Here is a 27,070-nt window from a genome sequence, read left to right on the forward strand (position 1 = left end):
ATACATGTATCATGTACATGTATGCATGTATCAAGTACATGTATCACAGCTAGATTTGCTGTACTTGATACATGTATACTTGATACATGTATACTTGATACTTGATACATGTACTTGATACATGTATACATGTATCAAGTACAGCAAATCTGGCTGTGACGGTCCCACCTGATGACGGAGACTTGTGTTGCCTCCGAAACGTCGTGATTTTTATTTTATTTTTTATTTTACTTTTATTAAAAAAAAATTACCTACGTGACTTTACCGAAAAAACCTAAGAATAATAATCGTAATGCCATGTGCGTCACGCGAGATCGTATTGGCAGCACCCTGGAGCTCTGTGCAAGGGTCTCAAGATGCAGAGTTTTTTTGTTAATTCAAGATTTCCCCCATTCCCCCCATTCCCCCACGCTCCCTCCTCCTGCAACAGCAGCGCTGCTGAAAAACTGATCTCGAAAATTCTCTTTCAGCGGTGAGCGAGGCAGCGGCGGGGAGGGAAGGGTAATTGTGGGGTGGGAGACGGTGGTGGGGGGGGTAGGCGGAGTACGGGGTGGGAGACCACAGGGGCAGCATTCACAAGTCGCGAGTGTTGGGGGGGGGGTGCACATCCTGAATTTTGAGCCGAGTCGACGGAAAATAAAGGCGGAGTTCTCGCGTAGGGCCGGCGGGCAGGAAGGCGATGAGTGGCCGTGTCGATGCACCGCGTCCGCATTTCGGTGCAACCCATCTGATTGAGCAAAGTGAGAAGGCTCTGCAGATTTTGCAGGGCGGTGAAGTCGCCCTCGCTCATTCTCTGCCTTGTTCGTTGGGTGCCCCCCCCCTACCGCCCACAATTTAGACCATCCACCCTCTCCAGCAACAGCCCCAAAAACGCAACGATGGTTACCGAGGCCACAATCCAAGGAGGTCACATGGTCGCGCTTCTCGTCATCGTGTGTCGTTCGTAAGCCATTTCCACGAAGTTGTTGTTGTTGTTGACGCCTGTGTTGTGCGTCGGTAATTCATTTGGGTAAAGTCACGTAGATAGGTTCAAAGAAAATAACCAAAAACTACGACGTTTCGATCGCAACACGTGCGGTCGTCATCAGGAAAAGCCGTTGTCTTCGTCTTTGACCATTTGATTCGTGTTCGTGTTTTCTCGCCGCAAAGTGGCGCTGACGTTCCCCATCCACATCCGCATGGTGGTGGTGGGGCAGTGGGGGTGGAGGGGCAGTGGGGGTGGTGGGGCAGTGAGGGTGGTGGGGCAGTGGGGGTGGTGGGGCAGTGGGGGTGGTGGGGCAGTGAGGGTGGTGGGGCAGTGGGGGTGGTGGGGCAGTAGGGGTGGTGGGGCAGTGAGGGTGGTGGGGCAGTGGGGGTGGTGGGGCAGTGGGGGTGGTGGGGCAGTGAGGGTGGTGGGGCAGTGGGGGTGGTGGGGCAGTGGGGGTGGTGGGGCAGTGAGGGTGGTGGGGCAGTGGGGGTGGTGGGGCAGTGGGGGTGGTGGGGCAGTGAGGGTGGTGGGGCAGTGGGGGTGGTGGGGCAGTGGGGGTGGTGGGGCAGTGAGGGTGGTGGGGCAGTGGGGGTGGTGGGGCAGTGGAGGTGGTGGGGCAGTGGGGGTGGTGGGGCAGTGAGGGTGGTGGGGCAGTGAGGGTGGTGGGGCAGTGAGGGTGGTGGGGCAGTGGGGGTGGTGGGGCAGTGAGGGTGGTGGGGCAGTGAGGGTGGTGGGGCAGTGAGGGTGGTGGGGCAGTGAGGGTGGTGGGGCAGTGAGGGTGGTGGGGCAGTGAGGGTGGTGGGGCAGTGGGGGTGGTGGGGCAGTGGGGGTGGTGGGGCAGTGAGGGTGGTGGGGCAGTGAGGGTGGTGGGGCAGTGGGGGTGGTGGGGCAGTGAGGGTGGTGGGGCAGTGAGGGTGGTGGGGCAGTGAGGGTGGTGGGGCAGTGGGGGTGGTGGGGCAGTGGGGGTGGTGGGGCAGTGGGGGTGGTGGGGCAGTGGGGGTGGTGGGGCAGTGGGGGTGGTGGGGCAGTGGGGGTGGTGGAGGTGGTGGGGCAGTGGGGGTGGTGGGGCAGTGGGGGTGGTGGGGCAGTGGGGGTGGTGGGGCAGTGGGGGTGGTGGGGCAGTGGGGGTGGTGGGGCAGTGGGGGTGGTGGGGGTGGTGGGGCAGTGAGGGTGGTGGGGCAGTGGGGGTGGTGGGGCAGTGGGGGTGGTGGGGCAGTGGGGGTGGTGGGGCAGTGGGGGTGGTGGGGGTGGTGGGGCAGTGGGGGTGGTGGGGCAGTGGGGGTGGTGGGGCAGTGGGGGTGGTGGGGCAGTGGGGGTGGTGGGGCAGTGGGGCGTGGTGGGGCATGGGGGGGTGGGGTGGTGGGGCAGTGGGGGTGGTGGGCAGTGGGGTGGTGGGGCAGTGGGGTGGTGGGGCAGTGGGGGTGGTGGGGCAGTGGGGGTGGTGAGGGTGGTGGGCAGTGGGGGTGGTGGGCAGTGGGGTGGGGGCAGTGGGGGGTGGTGGGGCAGTGGGGGTGGGGTGGGGTGGTGGGCATGGGTGGTGGGGCAGTGGGTGTCGGGGGCTGTGGGTGTGGGGGGTGGGCAGGGGTGGGTGGGGGTGGTGGGGCAGTGGGGGTGGTGGGCAGTGGGGGTGGTGGGGCAGTGGGGGGTGGTGGGGCAGTGGGGTGGTGGGGGTGGTGGGGCAGTGGGGTGGTGGTGGGGCAGTGGGGGTGGTGGGGCAGTGGGGGTGGTGGGGCAGTGGGGGTGGTGGGGTGGTGGGCAGTGAGGGTGGTGGGGCAGTGGGGGTGGTGGGGCAGTGGGGTGGTGGGGCAGTGGGTGGTGGGGCAGTGGGGGTGGGCAGTGGGGCAGTGGGGTGGTGGGGCAGTGGGGGTGGTGGGGCAGTGGGGGTGGTGGGGTGGTGGGGCAGTGAGGGTGGTGGGCAGTGGGGTGGTGGGGCAGTGGGGGTGGTGGGGCAGTGAGGGTGGTGGCAGTGGGGGTGGTGGGCAGTGGGGTGGTGGGGCAGTGGGGGTGGTGGGGCAGTGGGGGTGGTGGGGCAGTGGGGGTGGTGGGGCAGTGGGGGTGGTGGGGCAGTGGGGTGGTGGGGCTGGCAGTGGGGGTGGTGGGGCAGTGGGGGTGGTGGGGGCAGTGAGGGTGGTGGGCAGTGGGGGTGGTGGGGGCAGTGGGGGTGGTGGGGCAGTGGGGGTGGTGGGGCAGTGGGGGTGGTGGGGCAGTGGGGTGGTGGGGCAGTGGGGGTGGTGGGGCAGTGGGGGTGGTGGGGCAGTGAGGGTGGTGGGGCAGTGGGGGTGGTGGGCAGTGGGGGTGGTGGGGCAGTGGGGTGGTGGGGCAGTGGGGGTTGGGGCAGTGGGGGTGGTGGGGCAGTGGTGGGGCTGGTGGGGGTGGTGGGGCAGTGGGGGTGGTGGGGCAGTGAGGGTGGTGGGGCAGTGGGGGTGGTGGGGCAGTGAGGGTTGGTGGGGCAGTGGGGGTGGTGGGGCAGTGGGGGTGGTGGGGCAGTGGGGTGGTGGGGCAGTGGGGTGGTGGGGCAGTGGGGGTGGTGGGGCAGTGAGGGTGGTGGGGCAGTGGGGGGTGGTGGGGCAGTGAGGGTGGTGGGGCAGTGGGGTGGTGGGGCAGTGGGGGTGGTGGGGCAGTGGGGGTGGTGGGGCAGTGGGGGTGGTGGGGCAGTGGGGTGGTGGGGGGTGGTGGGGCAGTGAGGGGTGGTGGGGCAGTGGGGTGGTGGGGCAGTGGGGGTGGTGGGGCAGTGGGGGTGGTGGGGCAGTGGGGGTGGTGGGGGTGGTGGGCAGTGAGGGTGGTGGGGCAGTGGGGGTGGTGGGGCAGTGGGGTGGTGGGGCAGTGGGGGTGGTGGGGCAGTGGGGGTGGGTGGGCAGTGGGGGCAGTGGGGGTGGTGGGGCAGTGGGGGTGGTGGGGCAGTGGGGGGTGGTGGGGGTGGTGGGGCAGTGAGGGTGGTGGGCAGTGGGGGTGGTGGGGCAGTGGGGGTGGTGGGGCAGTGAGGGTGGTGGGGCAGTGGGGTGGTGGGGCAGTGGGGGTGGTGGGGCAGTGGGGGTGGTGGGGCAGTGGGGGTGGTGGGGCAGTGGGGGTGGTGGGGCAGTGGGGGTGGTGGGGCAGTGGGGGTGGTGGGGCAGTGGGGGGTGGTGGGGCAGTGGGGGTGGTGGGGCAGTGGGGGTGGTGGGGCAGTGAGGGTGGTGGGGCAGTGGGGGTGGTGGGGCAGTGGGGGTGGTGGGGCAGTGGGGGTGGTGGGGCAGTGGGGGTGGTGGGGCAGTGGGGTGGTGGGGCAGTGGGGGTGGTGGGGCAGTGGGGGTGGTGGGGCAGTGGGGGTGGTGGGGCAGTGGGGGTGGTGGGGCAGTGGGTGGGTGGTGGGGCAGTGGGGGTGGTGGGGCAGTGAGGGTGGTGGGGCAGTGGGGTGGTGGGGCAGTGAGGGTGGTGGGGCAGTGGGGGTGGTGGGGCAGTGGGGGTGGTGGGGCAGTGGGGGTGGTGGGGCAGTGGGGGTGGTGGGGCAGTGGGGGTGGTGGGGCAGTGAGGGTGGTGGGGCAGTGGGGGTGGTGGGGCAGTGAGGGTGGTGGGGCAGTGGGGGTGGTGGGGCCAGTGGGGGTGGTGGGGCAGTGGGGGTGGTGGGGCAGTGGGGGTTGGGGGGCAGTGAGGGTGGTGGGGCAGTGGGGGTGGTGGGGCAGTGGGGGTGGTGGGGCAGTGGGGGTGGTGGGGCAGTGGGGGTGGTGGGGCAGTGGGGGTGGTGGGGCAGTGGGGTGGTGGGGCAGTGGGGGTGGTGGGGCAGTGGGGGTGGTGGGGCAGTGGGGGTGGTGGGGCAGTGGGGGTGGTGGGGCAGTGAGGGTGTGGGGCAGTGGGGTGGTGGGGCAGTGGGGGGTGGTGGGGCAGTGGGGTGGTGGGGCAGTGGGGGTGGTGGGGCAGTGGGGGTGGTGGGGCAGTGGGGGTGGTGGGGCAGTGGGGGTGGTGGGGCAGTGAGGGGTGGTGGGGCAGTGGGGTGGTGGGGCAGTGGGGGTGGTGGGGCAGTGGGGGTGGTGGGCAGTGGGGGTGGTGGGGCAGTGAGGGTGGTGGGGCAGTGGGGGTGGTGGGGCAGTGGGGTGGTGGGGGCAGTGAGGGTGGTGGGGCAGTGAGGGGTGGTGGGGCAGTGAGGGGTGGTGGGGCAGTGGGGGTGGTGGGGCAGTGGGGGTGGTGGGGCAGTGAGGGTGGTGGGGCAGTGGGGTGGTGGGGCAGTGGGGTGGTGGGGCAGTGGGGGTGGTGGGGCAGTGGGGTGGTGGGGCAGTGGGGGTGGTGGGGCAGTGGGGTGGTGGGGCAGTGGGGGTGGTGGGGCAGTGAGGGGTGGTGGGCAGTGCGAGGGTGGTGGGCAGTGGGGGTGGTGGGGCAGTGGGGGTGGTGGGGCAGTGGGGGTGGTGGGGCAGTGGGGGTGGTGGGGGCAGTGAGGGGTGGGTGTGTGGCAGTGGGGGTGGTGGGGCAGTGAGGGTGGTGGGGCAGTGAGGGTGGTGGGCAGTGGGGTGGTGGGGCAGTGGGGTGGTGGGGCAGTGGGGGTGGGTGGGGCAGTGGGGGTGGTGGGGCAGTGAGGGTGGTGGGGCAGTGGGGGTGGTGGGGCAGTGGGGGTGGTGGGGCAGTGAGGGTGGTGGGGCAGTGAGGGTGGTGGGGCAGTGGGGGTGGTGGGGCAGTGGGGGTGGTGGGGCAGTGGGGGGGTGGTGGGGCAGTGGGGGTGGTGGGGCAGTGGGGGTGGTGGGGCCAGTGGGGGGTGGTGGGGCAGTGAGGGTGGTGGGGCAGTGGGGGTGGTGGGGCAGTGAGGTGGTGGGGCAGTGAGGGTGGTGGGGGCAGTGGGGTGGTGGGGCAGTGGGGGTGGTGGGGCAGTGGGGTGGTGGGCAGTGGGCGGTGGGGGCAGTGGGGCAGGTGGGTGGTGGGCAGTGGGGGTGGTGGGGCAGTGGGGGTGGTGGGGCAGTGGGGGTGGTGGGGCAGTGGGGGTGGTGGGGCAGTGAGGGTGGTGGGGCAGTGGGGCGGTGGTGGGGCAGTGGGGGTGGTGGGGCGTGAGGGTGGTGGGGCAGTGAGGGTGGTGGGGCAGTGGGGGTGGTGGGGCAGTGAGGGTGGTGGGGCAGTGGGGGTGGTGGGGGCAGTGTGGGGTGGTGGGGCAGTGGGGGTGGTGGGGCAGTGGGGGTGGTGGGGCAGTGGGGGTGGTGGGGCAGTGGGGGTGGTGGGGCAGTGGGGGTGGTGGGCAGTGAGGGTGGTGGGGCAGTGAGGGTGGTGGGCAGTGGGGGTGGTGGGGCAGTGGGGGTGGTGGGGCAGTGGGGGTGGTGGGCGGCAGTGGGGGTGGTGGGGCAGTGGGGGTGGTGGGGCAGTGAGGGGTGGTGGGGCAGTGAGGGTGGTGGGGCAGTGGGGGTGTTGGGGCAGTGAGGGTGGTGGGGCAGTGGGGTGGTGGGCAGTGGGGTGGTGGTGGGCAGTGGGGGTGGTGGGGCAGTGGGGGTGGTGGGGCAGTGAGGGTGGTGGGGCAGTGGGGGTGGTGGGCAGTGAGGGTGGTGGGGCAGTGGGGGTGGTGGGGCAGTGGGGGTGGTGGGGCAGTGGGGGGGGTGGGCAGTGGGGGTGGTGGGGCAGTGGGGGTGGTGGGCAGTGGGGGTGGTGGGGCAGTGGGGTGGTGGGGCAGTGGGGGTGGTGGGGCAGTGGGGGTGGTGGGGCAGTGAGGGTGGTGGGGCAGTGGGGTGGTGGGGCAGTGGGGGTGGTGGGGCAGTGGGGGTGGTGGGGCAGTGAGGGTGGTGGGGCAGTGGGGGTGGTGGGGCAGTGGGGGTGGTGGGGCAGTGAGGGTGGTGGGCAGTGAGGGTGGTGGGGCAGTGGGGGTGGTGGGGCAGTGGGGGTGGTGGGGCAGTGAGGGTGGTGGGGCAGTGGGGGTGGTGGGGCAGTGGGGGTGGTGGGGCAGTGAGGGTGGTGGGGCAGTGGGGTGGTGGCAGTGGGGGTGGTGGGGCAGTGAGGGTGGTGGGGCAGTGAGGGTGGTGGGGCAGTGGGGGTAGTGGGGCAGTGAGGGTGGTGGGGCAGTGAGGGTGGTGGGCAGTGGGGGTGGTGGGGCAGTGGGGTGGTGGGGCAGTGAGGGTGGTGGGGCAGTGGGGGTGGTGGGGCAGTGGGGGTGGTGGGGCAGTGGGGGTGGTGGGGCAGTGGGGTGGTGGGGCAGTGAGGGTGGTGGGGCAGTGGGGGTGGTGGGGCAGTGGGGTGGTGGGGCAGTGAGGGTGGTGGGGCAGTGGGGGTGGTGGGGCAGTGGGGGTGGTGGGGCAGTGGGGTGGGTGGGGCAGTGGGGGTGGTGGGGCAGTGGGGGTGGTGGGCAGTGGGGGTGGTGGGGCAGTGAGGGGTGGTGGGGCAGTGGGGGTGGTGGGGCAGTGAGGGTGGTGGGGCAGTGGGGGTGGTGGGGCAGGGGGGTGGTGGGGCAGTGGGGTGGTGGGGCAGTGGGGGTGTGGGGCAGTGGGGTGGTGGGGCAGTGGGGGTGGTGGGGCAGTGGGGTGGTGGGGCAGTGGGGGTGGTGGGGCAGTGAGGGAGGTGGGGCAGTGAGGGGGGTGGGCAGTGGGGCGGTGGGGCAGTGAGGGCGGTGGGGCAGTGGGGGTGGTGGGGCAGTGGGGGTGGTGGGGCAGTGAGGGTGGTGGGGCAGTGGGGGTGGTGGGGCAGTGAGGGTGGTGGGGCAGTGAGGGTGGTGGGGCAGTGGGGGTGGTGGGGCAGTGGGGGTGGTGGGGCAGTGGGGGTGGTGGGGCAGTGGGGGTGGTGGGGCAGTGGGGGTGGTGGGGCAGTGGGGGTGGTGGGGCAGTGAGGGTGGTGGGGCAGTGAGGGTGGTGGGGCAGTGGGGGTGGTGGGCAGTGAGGGTGGTGGGGCAGTGAGGGTGGTGGGGCAGTGGGGGTGGTGGGGCAGTGGGGGTGGTGGGGCAGTGGGGGTGGTGGGGCAGTGGGGGTGGTGGGGCAGTGGGGGTGGTGGGGCAGTGGGGGTGGTGGGGCAGTGAGGGTGGTGGGGCAGTGGGGGTGGTGGGGCAGTGGGGGTGGTGGTGCAGTGAGGGTGGTGGGGCAGTGAGGGGTGGTGGGGCAGTGAGGGTGGTGGGGCAGTGGGGGTGGTGGGGCAGTGAGGGTGGTGGGGCAGTGGGGGTGGTGGGGCAGTGGGGGTGGTGGGGCAGTGGGGGTGGTGGGGCAGTGGGGGTGGTGGGGCAGTGGGGGTGGTGGGGCAGTGGGGGTGGTGGGGCAGTGAGGGTGGTGGGGCAGTGAGGGTGGTGGGGCAGTGGGGGTGGTGGGGCAGTGGGGGTGGTGGGGCGGTGGGGCAGTGGGGGTGGTGGGGCAGTGGGGGTGGTGGGGCAGTGAGGGTGGTGGGGCAGTGAGGGTGGTGGGGCAGTGGGGGTGGTGGGGCAGTGGGGGTGGTGGGGCAGTGAGGGTGGTGGGGCAGTGGGGGTGGTGGGGCAGTGGGGGTGGTGGGGCAGTGAGGGTGGTGGGGCAGTGGGGGTGGTGGGGCAGTGGGGGTGGTGGGGCAGTGAGGGTGGTGGGGCAGTGAGGGTGGTGGGGCAGTGGGGGTGGTGGGGCAGTGAGGGTGGTGGGGCAGTGAGGGTGGTGGGGCAGTGGGGGTGGTGGGGCAGTGAGGGTGGTGGGGCAGTGAGGGTGGTGGGGCAGTGGGGGTGGTGGGGCAGTGGGGGTGGTGGGGCAGTGGGGGTGGTGGGGCAGTGGGGGTGGTGGGGCAGTGAGGGTGGTGGGGCAGTGGGGGTGGTGGGGCAGTGGGGGTGGTGGGGCAGTGAGGGTGGTGGGGCAGTGAGGGTGGTGGGGCAGTGGGGGTGGTGGGGCAGTGGGGGCTGGTGGGGCAGTGGGGGTGGTGGGGCAGTGGGGGTGGTGGGGCAGTGGGGGTGGTGGGGCAGTGGGGGTGGTGGGGCAGTGGGGGTGGTGGGGCAGTGGGGGTGGTGGGGCAGTGGGGGTGGTGGGGCAGTGGGGGTGGTGGGGCAGTGGGGGTGGTGGGGCAGTGGGGGTGGTGGGGCAGTGGGGGGGTTGGGGCAGTGGGGGTGGTGGGGCAGTGGGGGTGGTGGGGCAGTGAGGGTGGTGGGGCAGTGAGGGTGGTGGGGCAGTGGGGGTGGTGGGGCAGTGAGGGTGGTGGGGCAGTGGGGGTGGTGGGGCAGTGAGGGTGGTGGGGCAGTGGGGGTGGTGGGGCAGTGGGGGTGGTGGGCAGTGGGGGTGGTGGGGCAGTGGGGGTGGTGGGGCAGTGGGGGTGGTGGGGCAGTGGGGGTGGTGGGGCAGTGGGGGTGTTGGGGCAGTGGGGGTGGTGGGGCAGTGGGGGTGGTGGGGCAGTGGGGGTGGTGGGGCAGTGAGGGTGGTGGGGCAGTGGGGGTGGTGGGGCAGTGGGGGTGGTGGGGCAGTGAGGGTGGTGGGGCAGTGGGGGTGGTGGGGCAGTGAGGGTGGTGGGGCAGTGGGGGTGGTGGGGCAGTGGGGGTGGTGGGGCAGTGGGGGTGGTGGGGCAGTGAGGGTGGTGGGGCAGTGGGGGTGGTGGGGCAGTGGGGTGTTCGCTCAATTCGCTTTGGCAGTGTAGCCCGCTACGAGCTCACCTGTGAGATAACCACGCGTGCATCATCGTGCACACTCTGTAGGAGCGTATGGGAACCTAACAAAAAACCCCACATGTTTGCACAGCTACAGATAGGCAGGTGCGTGTTTTAAAATCATCATCATCATTATTATTGAAGAGAAGGCGATAGTGATCAGAGATTGAACCCAGGGCTAGCCGCGTGCAGGGTAGAGTACAAAGCACGTACCAAAATGTAGATTTGGGCTTTCTTCGGACCGGCTCCACCAGCCTCCTCGGAAGACGATGTTTGCCTTCGGCCGTGACCGGTAATTTAATATGTTTAATAAGCAGCAGCATTTCTGTTAAATGTAACAGCTGTGCAATTTTTTTTAATTTGACCCGCTGGTAAATATTTGAGTTTAGACCGGAGTTTGGCATTTTAAGCAGCTGCCGTTTCCCCCGGGCCTGTGTGTATATGTTGACTTCGCAGCGTGTATAGTATTTCACAATGCCAGAGTTGTACGGTGCTTCGCGGCGAGTGTCATTTACAGGGGCAGGTGCATGCCAAATCCTCGGCTTAAAGAAATATTAATTATGTATAAGAAGTACAGCCAGTGCTTCGTTTGAGCCTGGGGAGTCAGGGGCACTGCTGCAGAAATGATCGTGGAACGGTCACATCCATCTCGCATTTGTTTGTCTTAATGATACTTATTTTCTCTTTCGAGGATTGTACAATGCAAGGTATTGTATTACAACAAAAATAACAGCCAAAGGTTAAGGTGCAGCCCTGCTCCCTCTCACGCCACTACTTGCAGAAGGGCCTCCACTTCAGATAGTGTTTTTTTTCTATTGCAGTTTTCCACATTGGCCGTATGTATTGAAAACTCATTTCTTGAGAACTACTTTTTTGTGTTGAGTTTGTTGTTCTTACCTTGCACCTCCAGTGAGCGCGATTGGTGACGTGCCAGGCAAAAGAAGTTCAACATACAGGGACTCCTCTACTTACGAGCATTCGACTTACGAACTTTCAGAGATAGGTAGTCCTCTACTAACGATGGAGATGCGTTACGACGACCCCATCGTAAGTCCAAAATATTGTAAGTCGAAGATGGCCTAGCCTACCCAGGAGTCTTAAAGAACGGTGATAATTTAGCAAAACAGAGTAATTTACAGTACCGTACTGTATAAACTCTATGTATTTATTCATTACAATACTGTATTGCACAGTAAAATGTAAAGTAAAAAAACAAGGTAAATTCTTAGCCTACCTATATGAACTGCAATTTAATAGAAAGTTTTTTTCAGGAAACAATCCTATCTGCTATAAAAAAAAACTTTTAACATGCATTGAACGTATCGTATCGTGCTAACCCTAAAATGAAATCGCTAAAGCTACGTATCATACGTGCATTGAACGTATCTTAACGTATCATATTGTACTCTACTCACCAAGATCGTACCTCGTACGCTGCTGCGTTGGCCTGCCGCGGGAAATTTAAAATATTTTACAATTTTGTCGTATCGCTATCGCCATCGTAAGATCGAAATATCGTAAGTCGGACCATCGTAATTCGGGGACTACCTGTATTTGTTATTTTCTTTGAACCTATGGACGTGACTTTACTGAACAAACCTGTCTGTATGTCCAGTTGCCTGTCGTAAGTTCAACCGCCGCGCAATAGATGGCTGTGGTGGCATCTACATCTTCAGAATTAATAATTTAGGTTTTTTGGTCGGATCGCGTTATTTATAAATGTATCGTAACTCTCCACCACCCGACAAGGGCAAAAAGTAAAAAATGTGTCACGTTTTTCAAAGGACAAAATAATTAACTTCTTTAGCCCACCGGTGTGATGAAGAGAGAATCAACAGCATTTTAAAATTTGAGTAGTACGACGTTTCGCTGATAATTACAATCAGCTTCATCGGGCAAGAATGGTGAAGCTCGATTTAAAGCTTTCGTGACTGCAGGGATTCATCTTCTTGGTTCTTTTGGTAAAGTCACGTAGAAGGGAAGTAATAAAATAATAAAAATAAAACATAATAAAATTTCGATTAAAAGCTTTCGTGACTGCAGGGATTCATCTTCTTGATCTGTCGGTAAAGTCACGTAGAAGGGAAATAATAAAATAATAAAAATAAAACATAATAAAATTTCGATTAAAAGCTTTCGTGACTGCAGGGATTCATCTTCTTGATCTTTCGGTAAAGTCACGTAGAATGGAAATAATAAAATAAGAAATAATAAAACATTATATGTTTTTTTAAATTTCCATTCTACGTGACTTTACCGAAAGAACCAAGAAGACAAATGGTGAAGCTCTCCTGTTGCTCCCGGTCTTAGAGCAGCATCAGGGTGACGTCATCATTTAATTCAATCTGGTGCAGTGATTCGAGCCAAACAGGGGGGGAGGGTATTGTAATTATATAGATTGGTAATCATTCAATTGTTATTCATTGGTATTTGTTTCCCTTATAAGGAATTGTAATTGTATTTATTTAATAATACGCTTCCAGGCCGCAATAAGCCTGTAGCTGTCAAAGCGATTGAAATTATTTCTGTTCAGAATGTCATGAACCAGCGGCATCTACATCTACAGGAGATTATACAACTTTTAAAGCCATTCCCTTTGTTTAGTGTCCATGCCGTGCAACACGTTTGGAATCGACAGCAGTAAAGTTGGACTTAGGAACAACAAACCAAACACAACAAAATATCGGATGGTTGTGGATAGACGGCGCACATTGTAGTGATAATAGTAACACATTCTAGATTTGAAGCTTTCGTGACTGCAAGGATTCATATTCTTAGGTTTTTTCGGTATCACTAGATACAGCTATCGTGCTGTGACGGTTCCACCTGAAGACGGAAGCTTGTGTTGCCTCCGAAACGTCGTGATTTTTATTTTATTTTTTATTTTACTTTTATTAATTTTAATTTTTTTACCTACGTGACTTTACCGAAAGAACCCTAAGAATAGTAACAAAACTCGTTTTTTTTTTATGTCGCGCGAAACTTTTAGCGGTGGTGCCTTGAAGCCACAGGTCCTACCTGCACGTGCGAACTTCTTGGGTGTGGTGGCACGAGTCTGTCAACCGACGCTATGGGGGACAAGGCTTTGGTGGATCACGGGAACAATGAATAAGTGAAATGCCTCGTTTCGTCAAGCGTGCCAAGTGGCCACGAGGTGGCAGCAAAGGAAATGTTTTTGTGATACCCCGAAGTGGGGACGGCTGGCTACAACTGCATTGGGGCCGTCCATAAATGACGTCACACACCTAGGGGGGGGAGAGGGGGGTCAGACATTTGTGACGATGTGTGACGAGGGGGGGGGGCGGGTTTGAGAAATGTGACGTCACATCAAAATGCGCAACTTTAAATAAATATAGACAATACGTTCTACTTAATTAAATAGACTTTTTAATAAATGTTTTCTCCTACAACATCAGCGGCACATTAAATACGCACTACAATGACAATTGTTTAAAGCGATTTGAAGCATGTTTTATTTTTGTCATATTTTTGACGTCATATTTGAGGGGGGGGGGGGTCTGACTTTTTTGACGCCGTCTGACGAGGGGGGGGGGATAAAAAATCGTCCAAAATCGCGTGACGTCATTTATGGACGGCCCCATTTGCAAAATGTGATGATGCGACTTTAATCCGTAACCATTTCTCAATCGCTCAGTTTAAACGTCCAATGGGTGATCGAGGGACTGTATGTCGTCTGGGACTGCTCTTGCCGTTCTTTTGCTGCCTTGCCCACGCTTGGAAACCGGTGTACTAATATGCAATTTGAACATTTATATCATGGGACCTCCTTTGCCAGTACCAAAATATGATATTAGGTAGCTGCTCACCCCGAGCTCTCATTACTCTGATAGTGTGTTGTCTTTGTGCTGTACGCCTTTTGGCGTCCGATGGTCTAACACCGTTTGAGACGAGGTACCCGTTTGCGACCCTGGTGCGGCCGGGTAGGCCGTGAGTCACTGGTGAGTCACCGTTTGTCACTAATTTTCCAACGTCTTGTCTTTTCTCACAATTCAAGTTCCTAGAATCAACCCACCCGCGCCTGCAACATGGCTTCATCCCAGAGGTCGCAATCAGGTACCCGATACCCGTACCCGGCCGAGTACGGGTAGGGTACGGGTACGGCCGGGTACGGGTACCCGTTTGCGACCCTGGTGCGGCCGGGTACGGGTGAGGAATCAAAACCCGTTTGCGACCTCTGCCCACCGGGCAGCCCCGATCCTACGACGGCAAGCGCTGCGAATGTCGCTTCCCAGGATGAAGCGCAAGTCGCACTCCGCCGACCCCGTGCTGGGACTCAAGGTGACACTGCCGCCCAACAAGTCCTCGCCGGATCTGCACGCCCAGGAGGACGGGCTGCCGGCGGAGGGGTCAGGCGACTCGGGCGGGGTCAGCCCCGCGACCGCCCCGCTGCTCGCCAACGACGGTGCCGCTCAGGAAGCCTCTCCCGCCTCCCCCCCTTGCAGCGGTGAGGCTCGGCGCAGCGGAAAACAAAAATGAACACAAAAATTTGCGGCATTTCTCCAGCCGAGGTTGAAAGGGTAAAATGCGCCGCGGCTCGCCCCGTTCGTCCGTCTGTTTGTTTGTCCATCCGCCGGGCCGCGTGTGCGTCTTGTGTGCAACATGAGGTCATGGTAATTATTCGCGTGAATGATAACGCTGTGGAACAAATTTGTTTTGTTCCTGGGTAGTAAGTATTATTTCCTAATTGCTTATGCCTCAAAAGCACAGAAAATGGCGATTATTCCCCATAAACTTTGCTTTTGTGGCCAGGACATTGATATTTAGAAATGTACTTATTTTCAATGAGAAAACGAGCAAATTTGTGTCATTCCTTGACATAAAGTCAGAAAAAAATAACATATTAATCAAAATTGACATGTATTTATACTAAAGTAATACAAAAATGACTACAAAATATTTAGACACCAAGGCGCGCTACCGCAGGCGGGACTGGCCACAGCGGACCGAGTTCTCTCTGGGGAGGAACAATCTCGAAAAACGACTCGCTTCTAAATCTTTTGTAGTCATTTTTGTATTTCTTTAGTATAAATACATTCTAATTTTGATTCTACTTAGTTTTATTCTGACTTTACATGAAGGAATGACACAAATGCACGCGTTTTCTCATTGAAAATAGGTACATTTCAAAATATCACTGTCCAGGTCACAAAAACAAAGTTTGTGGGGGAAAACAGCCATTTTCTGTACTTTTTAGGCATAAGCAATTACGAAATAACACTTACTACCCAGGAACAAAAAATGTGTTCCATAGTGTTATCTGAATCGGTCTTGGGCCTCCCCTAGGTCGACTCAGCCTCAAATGAGTGCCTGGTGCAATGTGTAAACATCGCCACTGGGGAGACAAAGGCGGTCGGGCGTGGTGCCGGGCACCCACCGCCTCGTGTGCTGTGCCGGCTTTCGTCGGTGTTCGCCAACAGTCTGTTAAGACTATACCGGGAGACCTTTGTATTTTGTGGTTTTTCCCGGGAACTGTATTCCGATTCCTTTCTGCTTAATGGGAATTGGGCTAACCTTGCCGACACACAGCACCTTCCTGTCCGCTGAAACGTTCTCGAGACTCAATTGAGGCATTTCCAGGTAAGCGATTGGCATTGCAGCCTTGCAACGATTACCAACCAAAAGACAAATCGCTCCCCGTCTCTCCTCATCAACTGCGGGCACAAGTGCTGTTTAGCGAGCACCTCAGGCTTGGCATGGCGCTTACCCTATGGTCAGCACCACCACACCCTGCTGGTCTCCTCCCCCACTGCTTGTTGACGACACTGCTTGTTACTCTTAGGTTTTTTTCGGTAAAGTCACGTAGGTAAAAAGATAATAATAAAATTAAATAATAATAAATTAAAATAACTCAATTAAATCGACGTTTTTCGGAGGCAACACAAGTCTCCGTCTTCAGGTGGGACCGTCACAGCTAAATTTACTGTATCAGGTCCCACCTGAAGACTTGTGTTGCCTCTGAAATGTCGTGATTTAATTGAGTTATTTTCATTTATTATTATTTTATTTTATTATTCTTTTTTTACCCACGTGACTTTACCGAAACAATCCTAAGAGTCTGAATCCTTGCAGTCACGAAAAGCTTCAAATCTACAACACTGCTTGTGGACAACACTGCGTGTGCATGCACACAGACAAAGCCCCGCCCCCGCCGAGATAACCTTGACAAGACTGTTGGGGCAAGTGGTTGTTAGCGATTGCCTCCGCAGACCGGTACGGCCTGCGTACGGGGAAAGACGGCCATGGGGGTGGGTTTGCTCCACTCCACAGGGACGTAGCGGGGCTCGCTCTCATGCCCTATCGGTGCAGGTTGGCGAGGCATGAACTTGTTTGAGGGTGCACCAACCACAACAGGTGCATTCCCTCGATTTGCGAAAGTGATACGTTCTTCGGAAAACGCGTGCGAAATGAAATGTCGTCATTCGGAACGGCTTTCCCCTTTGATTTAATAAAAAAAAAATTGGGGCGTGTTTCAGACAGTCATTACAACCCTCCTGCTAATCTTTCCACAATGCGAAAATAATAGAGAACGTGATTTTTAAATCTTGACTTAAAGCTTTCGTGACTGCGGGAATTCATATTCTTTGGGTCTTTCGGTAAAGTCACGTAGATAGAAATAAAAATATCACAACGCAAGCAATCGTCATCGCCTGATGACGATTGCTTGCGTTGCGACTGAAACGTCGTGATATTTTTATTTCTTTACCGAAAGACCCAATGAACGTGAATTTTAGAGTGATGTAATAATACCATTTTAAAACGAATAATGAACCTTTCCAGGGGAACTCACCAAGAGACGTGCTGCATGTGGGAATGACTGGCAAGGCGATGTGGAGGCGTTGCTGTTGCACTGCAGGGTCACCGTGACGCTGTCGCGGATGGATGACGCAGCCTCCTTTCCGGGTGCTTCTCGTTTGACGGACTCATGGCGTGTGGCGTCGTGAAATTTCTCCAACCCGGAAATTCGAATGCGTTCATCGGAAAGTGCCCGTCATTTGTCAACCGCGTTAACGTGACATTTCGTAAAAGCGAAGGTTTCGTAAATCGAGGGATACCTGCATTCTTGAGTGAGTGAGCGTGCATGGCACACCGTGTGTGTGTGTGTGGCAGAAATATCCGCCAAATCGGCCAATTAACATTTTGGGTCTGGCCCGTCACCTCCAATCAGCGAGCCTTCGACACTTTCACGTGGCCCCGTAGTGCACCTAGCCTGGCACAGGCGCTGTGGCGGTGTCACCGACACTCGGTGGCAAAAGGCGGCTGTATTTGTTCGCAGAATATGCACAAGCATGTACATACGTGTGTGTGTGCGCCTTTGTGGATGGTGAATAAAGAAAGAGCTTTTGATTTAACCGTGTAATCGGAGCTGCAAGGTGGCGAGGAGACTGCAAAGTTGAGTGTTCTATTTTCCGATGCAGGGGTTTTCTCCTAATACTTCAGATTCTCCCTCTCACGTCATTTATAATTACAATCTTTGAATGGACTTGGCCAAACATGCCAATGCAGGACTCTCCTGACAAAGGAGTCTTCGTTTCAAGTTTCACTTATTTGGTATAGCCCTGTGAGCCATGCGGCTCTTGAGTCGGGTGCAACCGCAACAAACAAAATATGAACACAGAACATCTTAAAGCGACGACGCACAACAGAAACATCCTGGATAAACCAGCAAATCTTGAAAAAAAAAAACCGCTGTGTGCAAAAATCCCGTACTCAGTGAGGCTCTTCTGAGTAAATACGTGGAATAATGAATCCGGCCTAACAATAGCATGGCACACGCGGCGAGCATCACGCCTAGCCGCCTTTGTCTGACATTGCATAAACATACGCTGTGTGTGTTCTAAATGTCAACAATTTTTGTACGCTTGCCATCATGCGTGTGCTATGACTCTTGACACCCTTGCAAAATGAGGCGTTCCAAATAAGAGGCCGTGGTGGCGAGATGTTAACTACCTCGCCTGGTATACAGGAGGTCGTGAGTTTGATCCCGACCCTGATGCCTGCTGTATATTACAGGTAGAAATAACCGTTCCACACTGCCCACCAGGGATTTTTGTCTGTCTGTCGTGCATAGCCACGTCCTCGATTTGTATTTCATAGAGCACCACGTGACGCGCCGCCCCACGCAGCTTGCGCCGCGTGACACGGATCTCACGAATTCGCTGTCCAACCAAGTTCCTACCTGCCCACTCCGAAGGAATGTATTTAGAGTTTGCATGTTCTGCCCGTGGTCGCGTGGATGTCTTTACGGGTCCTCCGCTTCTCCCCTCCACATTTAGAATCGTGCATTTAGAGTATTTGGCTGATATCAATTTCCGCGAGCCACTTTGTTGAGCTATCATTTGTGGCCAGGTAAAATAAAAAAAAATTGTTCAGTTCAGTTTTATGGGGCTATCGACGGGAAACACTCGAATGAATGAAAATAGTATACCATACCAGATACTCCGATACAGGAGGCCCACACAGTGTGAATTGGTATCGTGATGTTCAGATACCAATTGGCACTGCAGTAGTTGTGTGGGTGCCATTGAGTTTAAACCATACTTGCACTCGTGAGCGTGCCGACCGATTTAGCCATCACTCCGACTTGGCAGTCCGTACAGGAAGACACATCTGACAAAAACAAATAGGACTCCTCTTGTAAATATGTGCAGAGTGTGTGTGCCTCTGTGGATAGTACGACAGTAGGTTGATGGAAGCTTTTGTTAATGAGAAAAAAAATACTTCACAAAGTTATCCCCAAGTGAATCATTAACACCCCATTAAGATTACGCCTTCAGTACATTTCAATGCAATGCCAATTGCAGTGAGCACATTCGAGTTCTTGCTTGTCGTTTTTGGTGTTACACTAACAAAGATTCAAACGCATATAGGAATCCCTGTAGTAGTTTAACCTTTTTAAAGGCGGCGGTGGTGATGAGGAGGAGGAGGGGGCATGACAGAGTCAATGTTAAACAATCTTTAAAATACGTAACGTGAAACGCCAATGAACAGAATGTGTAAAGATGCAATCGGCTTATGTCCGTTGTGAATTTCTACTCTGGCTCTCTCACGCCCTGCGTTGCATGAGGGATGCCCGTTGTTTGTATTAATCTATGAACGTACCACAGTTTTGTGACATTTTATTTGGAACGATTATGCAGAGTGGAAAGAGGGTTGGGGAGGGGCTGAAAAATCTCGCCCCCCCCCCCTCCGTTCCCCTCTGCGTCTAAGACACCAGCGTTTAGTACAAATCTGCAACAGTTTGTTTATTTGTTACATATTCATGGGCAAAGCAGGATAATTTAAAACGCGTGACTTGAGGCAAAAGAGGTAAATAATCACCGTTAACGCGATTCCAGGAATTGACCGGCTACACTTTCCCCTCGCCCTGTGTCGGTCAACATTTAAACATTAGCGAATATTTCTTTACATATTATACCAAGCGGCAGCTTGTCAAACTTTAAAATGTCAAACGGCTCGGTAAAGTGTCAACTTTGCTCTTGTACAACTTGGGCTGGGATAGTGCGGAATCCCATGAGCAGTGAATGCACATTCTAGATTTGAAGCTTTCGTGACTGCAAGGATTCATACTCTTAGGTTTTTTCGGTGAAGTCACGTAGGTAAAAAAATTATAATTAATAAAAGTAATAATAGAAATAAAATAAAATAATAAATCACGCCTCACTTGATACATTAAATCTAGCTGTGACGGTCCTACCTGACGACGGAGACTTGTGTTGCCTCCGAAACGTCGTGATTTTATTATTTCATTTTATTTCTATTATTACTTTTATTTATTTTAATTTGTTTTTACCTACGTGACTTTACCGAAAAAACCTAAGAGCAGTGAATGCACACAATAACCTGGCCGATCATACCAGATGCAAATATGACAGACCTTGGTCAATCCACTGCTGATTTAAGGCCACGACCTCACCGTGTGAGTTGTATGTGCCGTATGACCATACTTCACCACGCTGGTTAGTGGGGGGGGGGGGGGTGATGTAGTGGGAGGGCCCAGAACTGGTTAAAGATGTCACTTGCAATTGATGTTAGCCATGGCTGGAAATCTAACCCAGGTGATCGGGTTAATTTACCCGGTGTACAAAACAAAAGACAAAGATGTCCCCGTATAGCCTTAACAGACTGTTGGGGCAAGTGCTGTTAGCGAGCACCTATGAAGGCTGGAATGGTACACGAGGTGGTGGGTGGCCAGCACCACCCCGGCCGCCTTTGTCTCCCTCATGGTGAGGTTTTTACACATCGCATCAGGTACTCATTTGAGGCTGAGTCGACCTAGGGGAGGCCCATGACTGGTTCAGATAGTTGTCACTGGTGTTGACTGTGGGCGGAAATCGAACTCGGGTCACCGGTTTAAGACGTAGGCTTTTACAACCAGTATCCAAAGTACAGGTGTTTTGTGTTAGATCGCGTAAGGGGCCGCATTAAATACGCACTACAATGACAGCAGTTTAAAGCGATTTGAAGCATGTTTTTTTTGACGTCCTATTTGAGGGGGGGTCTGACTTTATGTGACGCTGTGTGTCGAGCGGGGGGGGGGGGCTGGGTGGGGAGGGTGGGGAGGGGAGGGTGGGGAGGGGCTGGTCACCCCGTTGTGCCCTTATAAAACTCAACGTTTAACCTACTCACGCCGGCTTGTGCCCGCCCTCACAGTCGGCCATATTTGCGGAATACACCACGCCGCCGTTGACCCTGGCCATTGACCGAGCAACCCAACGTTCCTACCAGCTCCCTCCGCAGGAATGTGTTTTCTTAACCGGACTTGGTCCGCTCCTCCACCGACTGTTCTCCCACTGACCAGCGTGGTGAAGTACTACGCATGGCCAAACAAACCCTCCCCGAGTGCCATGGCATGGGGAGAGGACCTTCAGCTAACAATGATTTGACAAACACCGTGCGTTATTACTTTTGACATCTTATGCATTTTCCTTCCCACTATATTACCGTGTTAATTTATAAAAAAAAAAAGCTGTTAATTACTAACCTTTATGTAGTGATTATTTTACTGTTTAACCCGATCTAAAAAAGGCAATTATTTGCACGCTACAGATGTGCTTGTGAACGAGTGGCCGGCCATCTCTGACTCGTGTCGCGTTGTTGTTGTTGCTACTGTGGAGGTTCAGAGGTATTAGACAAAGCCGACCCCTGAGCTTGCTTAAGTGAAACAGCGACTCAGCACACGTGTCCAGTGATTAAATACGCACACACACGTCCGGTGTGACAGCGCAGAGCGGTTGCAGAGGTTTGTGCGTTTCGAATTCCAGAAACCCCTTCCCCCAGATATTGCGGTGTGGCACTGCATTCAACCACGACATGATGTCACGACACATCCATCGCCGTGCTAACCACGTGTCGTCCGTTTCAGATCCCGTAAAGTCATTTGCAAGGGGGGTAAATTGTCACGTTGTGGCGGTTCAAATTCGTGGAATGTCAAGAAAAGTTAAGCCGCGAAGTTGCGAACAGCGCACACACTCGGACACACAAGAATTGTCCGGACAGAAAGCTCATTCGCACAATGCGTTCCGAACACAAGAGACCCGCTCGCCAAACGCGTGGAAACCGATGGGACTTGTGCGTAGAGAAGAAACACACGGGAGAGAGTGAAACACTCACTCGTGCCAACACTTGCGGCCCACATGTAACAAACATAGGAAGAGACTTTTTTTTTTGCAGACTCATCCAAACACAGTGACTCATTTGCGCACGCATGATTTGGCGCTCACAAACAGTTCATGCGAAACGTTGAATCGCACACGTTAGGGGACTTGTACACTACGACTCGTACAAACACGGAGGGGGTGGGGAGTTACTCGCTCGTAAAAAAAACACAAGGCACACAAGAAACATCGGCTCAAACGCCGCGGTGGATTTGATAGGCAACAACATAGCCACGTGGAGTGAACGAACCCCGCCTCCTGGACGCGATCACTCCTTCTCGGATTTAGCGTCATCTTCCAAAAGAAGGCACTGGCTGCTGCTGCTGCTAACTACAGCGAGGCTTGTTGGGGTGGTGGCTCAAAGCGACCGGTTTGCGGAGCGTGGTCGTGACTCTGTCAGCCTGGGCTGTGTGTGGGTAGGTGGTTGGGTGGGTGGGTAGGTGGTTGGATGGGTGGGTAGGATGTCTGGCTGGATGGGTGTCTGTATCGCTGATTGTCTGGTCGTAGATGTGTGCGTATGGGTTTAGTGGTTGGGTAGAGATGTATGTGTTGTTTGTCTGTCTGTGTGTAGGTATCTGCCTGGGTTAGGCGTCTGTCTGTTGGGCAGACTTCATATCTGTGTCTCTCTCTTCACTATAGCTGGGTAGGAGTCTGTTTTAGTATATGCTTGTCTGTCTAGTTAAGTGCCTGACTGTTATTCTGTCTGCCTGGTTAGGTGTGCGTCTCGGTTGATCTGTTATGGTGTCTGTCTCTGTGTCTCTATCTGTCTCGATGTCTGACAAAGTGTCCCTCTGTGGAGGCGTTTGCCCGTCCAAGGAATCTCTGTCTTTAAAGGTGTCTGCCTATCTGTGTAGGTATCTGTCTGTTTAGTTGTCTCCTTCCATCTACGTGTCTGTGGACGTGTCCGTGAAGGTGTCTGTCCGCGTGCCTGTCGAGTTGCGTGTCCATGCGTCTGTCTGCCCAGGCGTCTGTCCAGGTGTTTACCTGCCTGGGCATTAATCGCTTTGTCTTTGGCGGCGTCTGCCCAGTCCCACCCACCGGAGCCGCATTGGGGTGTGGGAGAGGTGGGTGGGTGAGGGGAGGTCCTAGAGAGCGGTGGCGCAGCGGTTAGCGCGCTGCGCCACGAACCCCGGGCGAACGCGCCCCGGGTTTCGATTGCCGCTCACGGTACCCAACACCCAGCGACGATTACCCGAACCGGTCCTGTGCCTCCCCTAGGTCGACTCGGCCTCAAAACGAGTGCCCCAGTGTGAGCATCGTCGGGCGCGTTGTTGTCCCAGCGTTGTGCCGGCGGCCTTGGTGCTGCCTAACTCGCATAGCCAGCCACTTGCCCCAACACTACTGAGGCTACACCGGGGGGGGAGGATCTTTGTCTCGCTGACACAGCAGCAGCAACAGCAGCAACAACAACAGCAGCAGCATCATCAGCAGCAACAACAACAGCAGCATCATCATCATCAACAGCAGCAGCAACAGCAGCAACAACAGCAGCAACAACAACAACAGCAGCCCCCCCCCCCCCCCCATTGTTGATCCACGTCGAGACATCGACCATGAAGAACGCGGCGGAGTGGAGCGTCCGCTTACACCGCGGGGTGCCCGAGGGGGGTTGCGGCCCCTGTGGATCTGGGCCCACCACAGCCACCACCGCCGTCACCACCGCCGTCGTCACCGCCGTCGCCACTGCGGAGGGAGGCGATGGATCTCCGCAGTTCCACTGCTGCCGCTGCGGCGAGGAGAGCCCCGCGCCCGTGTGGACGAGGCGGAGGAGCGTCGGGACGAGCGCCCCCGTCGCTCTCATCGGTTCGCTCGCGTCGCGCGGAACTCACCCCCCACCCCACACCGGCAACGCCACCGGCTCTGGTTGCTTGCTGTTGTTGATGATGATGATTACGATGTTCTACAGTGAGATCCATCTTGCTGCTGTTGTTTGTTGCTGTTGTTGTTGTTGCTTTCATTGAGATCCATCTTGCTGCTGTTGTTTGCTGCTGCTGATGTTGTTTGCTGTTGTTGTTTGTTGCTGTTGTTTGTTGTTGTTGTTGCTTTCATTGAGATTCATCTCGCTGCTGTTGTTGCTGACGATGTTCTCAATAAGATTCATCTCGCTGCTGCTGTTGTTTGCTGCTGCTGCTGTTGTTTGCTGTTGTTGTTTGTTGCTGTTGTTTGTTGTTGTTGTTGCTTTCATTGAGATGAATCTCGCTGCTGCTGTTGTTTGCTATTTGCTGCTGTTGTTGCTTTCATTGAGATCCATCTCGCTGCTGTTGTTGTTGTTGCTTTCATTGAGATGAATCTCGCTGCTGCTGTTGTTTGCTATTTGCTGTTGTTGCTTTCATTGACATTCATCTCGCTGCTGTTGTTGTTTGCTGTTGTTGTGGCTTTCATTGAGATTAATCTCGCTGCTGTTTGCTGCTGTTGTTGCTGACGATGTTCTCAATAAGATTCATCTCGCTGCTGTTGTTGTTGCTTTCATTGAGATTCATCTCGCTGCTGCTGTTTGTTGCTGTTGTTGTTGTTGCTCCCAGCGAGATCCATCTCGCTGCAGCTGCTGCTGCTGTAATTGTGGTTGCAATTAGCGCGTGGCTGTCATTGTTGTCGCTGTGTGTGTCGTGTACCTGTTGTGTGTGTGTGCCGTACGTTTAAACCTCTTTCGCGCTCCTACGTAAGGCAGACGTGCTAATCGACAGGAAGGACAACAAACTAAAACACAACAACAGCAACAACAGTGGTTGTAGTCGTGGTTGCTGTGGTCGCTATTGTAGTAACGCAATTGTTATTGTAATTGCTGTACAATGCTGGTTGCAGTTGCTGCTGCTGCTCTGGTAATCGCTGTCATTCCCTTGCGGTTGTAATTGTCGCTGCTGTTGTTGCAACAACATTTAATTGTTGTTGCAACAACAATTAATTGTTGTGGCAACACTTAACAACTGCAACAAATGTCGTCGCAATTGCTGGAGGGCTTCATAGATGCTCGCCAACAGCACTTGCCCCAGCAGTCTGTTAAGGCTACACGGGGGATCTTTGTCTTTAGGGAATTGCAGGTATTTTTTGATTGTTTTGTTTAACTTCATTGACACCAGGAGCGGTTTTTTTGAATTCGTCTGATTTATTTTTGACTTGTTCGCGAACTTTTAACATTTGTGAGTGCGAGTTTATTAACACGCTGTGTCTGTGTGTGTGTCTCTGCACGTCGTTACTATAACGCGCAGTTCTATATAATACAAAAGTATTGCGTACTGTAGTCGACTAGTTTAAAACCTAAAACAAAGCTTACGAATATATTTGGTTGGTCGTAGCATCGACATAGACGCACTGTAAACAACAACAACAACAACAATAATGATTTAATACTGTTTTGCCTACGGGAGTCCTGTTTGCGCTTTTAAGTTATCACAATACTTAAGTTTCCGTTCCAACACAATCAATCTACTCGTGTGCTGTATTGCTATTAAACCCCCTTGTATAGTGTGTGTGTGTGCATGAACACATCAACTCCGTACTTACATTGCGTAGTAAGTAATGAACCCGTGTTCTGTCTACTTTGCTGTACGAAAGTCAACTTTAAAAGTAGCGAAGCACTTTGACCCGGCATTGCCTTGTCAGTGACAATCTGTGCCCCCCCCCTACATCTTTGATGAGTGCAACAATGATACCAAGATGCAACACGATTTTTGTTCCTGGGTAGTAAGTGTTAGTTTTTTAATTTCTTATGCCTAAAAAAAGGTATAGAAAATTGCTATTATTCCCCGTAAACTTTGCTTTTTTTTGACCAGGACTTTACGTGAAGGAATGACACAAACGCACACGTTTTCTCATTGAAAATGGGTGAATTTCTAAATATCCCTGTCCTGGTCACAAAAGAAAAGCTTGTGGGTAACAATATCCATTTTCTGTACTTTTGAGGCATAAGCAATTAAGAAATAACACTTACTACCCAGAAAAAAATTGTTATTTGTTACACAGTGTAAAAATCGTGGATGTTATTTACACGTTACGATGCACTTTGAATGGTCATAGTATATAGAGACCCTCTTTGCCAGGTAACTGCTGCCTACGCGATTCACAACCGCGGCAACGCAAATGAATCGCACTTTAATTCCGTCCTTGAATTTCGTACAACGAACGAAGTTCATAGTTTTGCGTTGTTAGCGGTGAACCGATGAACCCTGACGATGGCAGGGGGGGAGGGCCCGTGCGGAGTGAATCTTGCAAAGTTTGGTGTCTTTTATCAGCCGAGGCTGTGTGCCCCCATGATTGTTGTCAGCGGCAGAGATGGACTTTGGTCTCACTTGACAGCGGTGCGATGCTTCGGTTGAGAGTCTTGTTTTTTCTCGGCTGTGAAGCGCGTGTGTGTGTGTGGGACGTGTTTCTCTTTTTTTATTGTGTCTGCTGACTTTGTGTAACAACTCAACTTTTGTGGAGTCTCGCTTGTCGTTTGGAAAGTGTCGTCTTCAATAAATACAACAACCGATTTGTGGTGCCCCACGGTGGCTAGGAGATGTTAACTACCTCGCCTGGTATGCAGGAGATCGTGGATTCGATCCTGACCCTGACGCTTGTTGTGTATTTGGAGTTTGCGTGTCTCTCTCTCTCATCATCATCACGGTGGCTAGGAGATGTTAACTACCTCGCCTGGTATACCGGAGATCGTGGGTTCGATCCCGACCTTGACGCCTGTTGTGTATTTGGATTTTGCGTGTCTCTCTCTCTCATCATCATCACGGTGGCTAGGAGATGTTAACTACCTCGCCTGGTATGCAGGAGATCGTGGGTTCGATCCTGACCCTGACGCCTGTTGTGTATTTGGATTTTGCGTGTCTCTCTCTCTCATCATCATCACGGTGGCTAGGAGATGTTAACTACCTCGCCTGGTATGCAGGAGATCGTGGGTTCGACCCCTGACGCCTGCTGTGTATTTGGAGTTTGCGTGTCTCTCTCTCTCTCTCTCATCATCACAGTGGCTAGGAGATGTTAACTACCTCGCCTGGTATGCAGGAGATCGCGGGTTCGATCCTGACCCTGACGCTTGCTGTATATTTTGAGTTTTTTCGTGTCTCTCTCCCCGTGGTCGGGTGGATTTTTCTCCGGGTCCTCCGGTTTCCCCCTCCACATTTAGAATCCACGTGCCTTTATAAGAGTATTTGTCTGCGATACATTTCCACGTGATAAGCAACTTTGTTGGGCTATCATTTGTGGCGAGGTCGCGTCTGAAAAAGGGCAATGTAGCTTCGTGTGCCTTACCTGGTTAAATAAAAACATGTTAATCAGTTTAGTTTTGACCCAAGGCTATTCGGGGACCATAATTGAATGCGCTGTCTGACCCGTAGACCTGCAGAAACCTGTATAACTACTCCTTCCGAATGCTGAAGTATTGATGGATCTGCACGAGTACCAAGGCTTGTTTTTCCACAGCCTTGGTGTGCACACCTGTGTACGCGTTCGTAGATGCTCTCTAACAGCACTTGCCCTAAAAAATGTTTAGGGTGATGCAGAGGATCTTTGTCTTTGTGTTGTAATCACTATGCTGTACATTTTTTTTTCGTCACCGACCTATTCTCAATCCAATGCCGAATGAATTCCTCCCCCCCCCCCCCCCAAACATTTTGGTCATGGGGGTTGTGTGACCATACTTCACCGAGCTGGTCAATACGGGCTGTTAAAGGGTGTCCAGGACTGGTTTTAGATATTGCTCGCCACTGATGTGAGATTAGAACTTGGGTCACTGGGTTTATAGTACAGTGTGCTAACACCCCTTGTACACATTGTGTTATTTAATAATTATAATTACTGCTAACATAGCAGCTTTCATCAAATCACAAGGCACTTGACATGAATGACAATGGGGGGGGGGGGTGGTAAGAATTGGCTAAGTTAAAATAGGAAATGCTTTCTAAAAGGAATGTTTTTAGGCGGAATTTCTTG

General features: G+C 55.3%; 1 protein-coding gene across 3 annotated transcripts in view; it reads left to right on the forward strand.

Moving 5' to 3' along the window:
- The window catches only part of LOC144938490 (oxidation resistance protein 1-like), a 70,441-nt gene that overhangs the window by 17,493 nt on the left and 25,878 nt on the right, over positions 1-27,070 (forward strand). For all 3 annotated transcript variants that reach the window (XM_078866349.1, XM_078866351.1, XM_078866350.1), the window contains exon 3: positions 13,730-13,941. In XM_078866349.1, coding sequence (XP_078722475.1) covers positions 13,730-13,941 — 212 coding nt within the window. The remainder of the gene's footprint in view (positions 1-13,729; positions 13,942-27,070) is intronic.

Source organism: Lampetra fluviatilis, chromosome 22, assembly GCF_964198595.1.
Source record: "Lampetra fluviatilis chromosome 22, kcLamFluv1.1, whole genome shotgun sequence".
NCBI lineage: Eukaryota > Metazoa > Chordata > Hyperoartia > Petromyzontiformes > Petromyzontidae > Lampetra > Lampetra fluviatilis.